Raw genomic sequence first — 2,095 nt, forward strand, 5'->3', positions numbered from 1 at the left:
GCCAGAACCAAACCTATAAAGGCAAAAAGGGGCTAGAGACTGCATCTGACACGGATGCTGCAGGTCCTGCCTCACCTCCCACAAGCCCTGGGATAAGGAGAAGATGCTGGGGTTCCAGTCGTGGCCTCGCTCGCTTTTCCTCCTCTTAGTTCTGCTCTCTGCCAGCGTTCAGACTGTGTCCTTATCAGGACAGAGGCTACAGGTAGGAGGGACTGGGAGAGAGCTGAGGGAGGTTTCAGGATTGGAGGGGCAGTTTGGGGAGGTCATGTTTGAACATGGAATGGTGGTCCCAAACTCCAGCTACCAGAAGCTACTGTCTGTTCTCACTGCTCCCTGCCCTTCATCCCAACAGCTTCAGCTCTAGGGTGACTGTCTCTTTATAACCCAGCTCCTAAGGAGCACCAGCTCTACAAGGCAGTGGACAGACAAAAGCTTTTTAGTGCTCTCTGGTCTGGGGCCAGCTGCCTGTGGGACTCCCCACATTGCCTGCAGAAGCTTTTAACCATAGTCTGGTCCTGTCTAACTCCACCTTGCGTCAGCAGCCACCAGAAATTACAGCCACATCCCTCATCATGTTCAGTGACTGATTCTGAGGTTTCAGAGAGCAAATGCATCCTGTTAGGCCAGGATTTTCACTCCTAAACTCAGTACTACCCCCCCAGCAGCCTGTCTTTAAGTCCAAGAACCCCCATCCTCCCTCAGAATGCCATCTAAGGGCTGCTTCTTTTGGGTAAATCTCTCATCCTCAGCAATTACAGCAATAACACTTTCATCTTTTGAATCTAACCAGCTCCCTCTTACCCAAACCGTAATCTGAGCCCCAACACCTTGCCTTCAGGTCACCCTGGGAAAGCTACAGGGAAGTAGTTAGGACGTGAACTAAAATCACAAGACTGATGCTGCTATGACTCACTGCTTTCACTCCTCACTGAAGATGCCAGTGTCTGCTTCAATTAACTCGCTACTGAAAAGAGCTGCACAAAAGGCATCTTCGGCCTTAGCTCAGCACCCACGTGAGGGACAGATGTGGAATGGCTACCGCAGGCTGCTCCCCTGGGCAGCCATGCCACGCTTCCACTGCGCCAAATGCACCTCCCAACCCTTGTCTCCTTCCAGACAGGGGCTGCGAGCAGTGCCAGGGGTGTACAGTCAGCATGTGTCCGCCAGCACAGATAACCTAGAGGATTCCCAACAGATGTGGAGCCCCCTTCCCTCCTGCCTGCTCTGCTCCTGCCTCCTCCTCATCTTTAGCAGTAGGAACTTGGGGCAGCCTCTGGATAAAGAGAAATGCCACATAGCAGCCTGAGCACATGGAGGTGCTCAGCATCAGCAGAAGAAGCAAGGACTGAAGCCTGTTACCCTCCAAGTGTTGGGGACACACACACACACACACACACACACACACACACAAGAGCAGGGCAATCTGCATGCAGGCAATCTCACAGCAGCTGATGCCTGCCTGCACTTTTGGATAGCAAAATCATTTCAGACAGCAGGAGCTGCTAGTCTAGCCATTCCCTGTGTCTGGATGCAGTGTCACAGGCACAGTGCCTCTGTGCAGGCACCATTCAATGTCCTGCACAAGCTGTAAATGTGTGTGCAGTGGGGTTCAAGGGGGTACAAGGCTTTTTGCCAGGAGCACAGGTAACTCTGCTCTCACCCCCCTCTCCTCTCTGTTTATCCCAGATGCTCCTTTCCCAGTTGCTGCCCCTGGAGCCCGAGTCCACAGCGGCTGAAGAGGACACGAAGGAGGGGTCCAGCTTTGGCCCTCAGTTGCTCTCCTCCACACTCCCCTTCCTCCCGTCTGGGGCTAGAGCTGCCCGTCCCTCTCTCTGGCGCAAGACCCTCGCCAGTCGCAAGTGGGCACTGCCCGGAGATTGGGCGTGGAAGGCCGTGCCCAGGGGCTGCTTTGGGTTGAAACTGGACCGGATTGGGACCTTCAGTGGTTTGGGGTGTTAGCCTCGGAGAGGGCTCTGAGGTGAGAGGGCCAGCAGTGAGGGCTTGAGTAAGCGCGCAGGGAAGAAGTAAGGGGAGACTTGAGAGCACGGGTGGTGGGGAGGACCAGGAGCGAGGGGCTGGGGCAGGCTGTGTGGCC

The 2,095-nt window shown here is 55.0% G+C and overlaps 1 protein-coding gene across 1 annotated transcript; it reads left to right on the plus strand.

Moving 5' to 3' along the window:
* Positions 1-103: 103 nt before the first annotated feature.
* LOC104402948 (C-type natriuretic peptide 2-like) lies at positions 104-1,959 on the plus strand. Its single transcript, XM_010010951.1, has 2 exons — positions 104-202; positions 1,687-1,959. The coding sequence occupies exons 1-2, from the start codon at positions 104-106 to the stop codon at positions 1,957-1,959; spliced, it is 372 nt and encodes a 123-aa protein (XP_010009253.1).
* The last annotated feature ends 136 nt before the right edge of the window (positions 1,960-2,095 follow it).

This window comes from Nestor notabilis, unplaced genomic scaffold (genome assembly GCF_000696875.1).
Source record: "Nestor notabilis isolate BGI_N333 unplaced genomic scaffold, ASM69687v1 scaffold28483, whole genome shotgun sequence".
NCBI lineage: Eukaryota > Metazoa > Chordata > Aves > Psittaciformes > Psittacidae > Nestor > Nestor notabilis.

Excerpts from the sequence above, each read along its gene's own strand:
- LOC104402948 (XM_010010951.1), top strand. The coding sequence starts at position 104 with ATGCTGGGGTTCCAGTCGTGGCCTCGCTCGCTTTTCCTCCTCTTAGTT. Across the intron at positions 203-1,686 it reads TATCAGGACAGAGGCTACAG|ATGCTCCTTTCCCAGTTGCT; the intron begins GTAGGAGGGACT and ends TGTTTATCCCAG.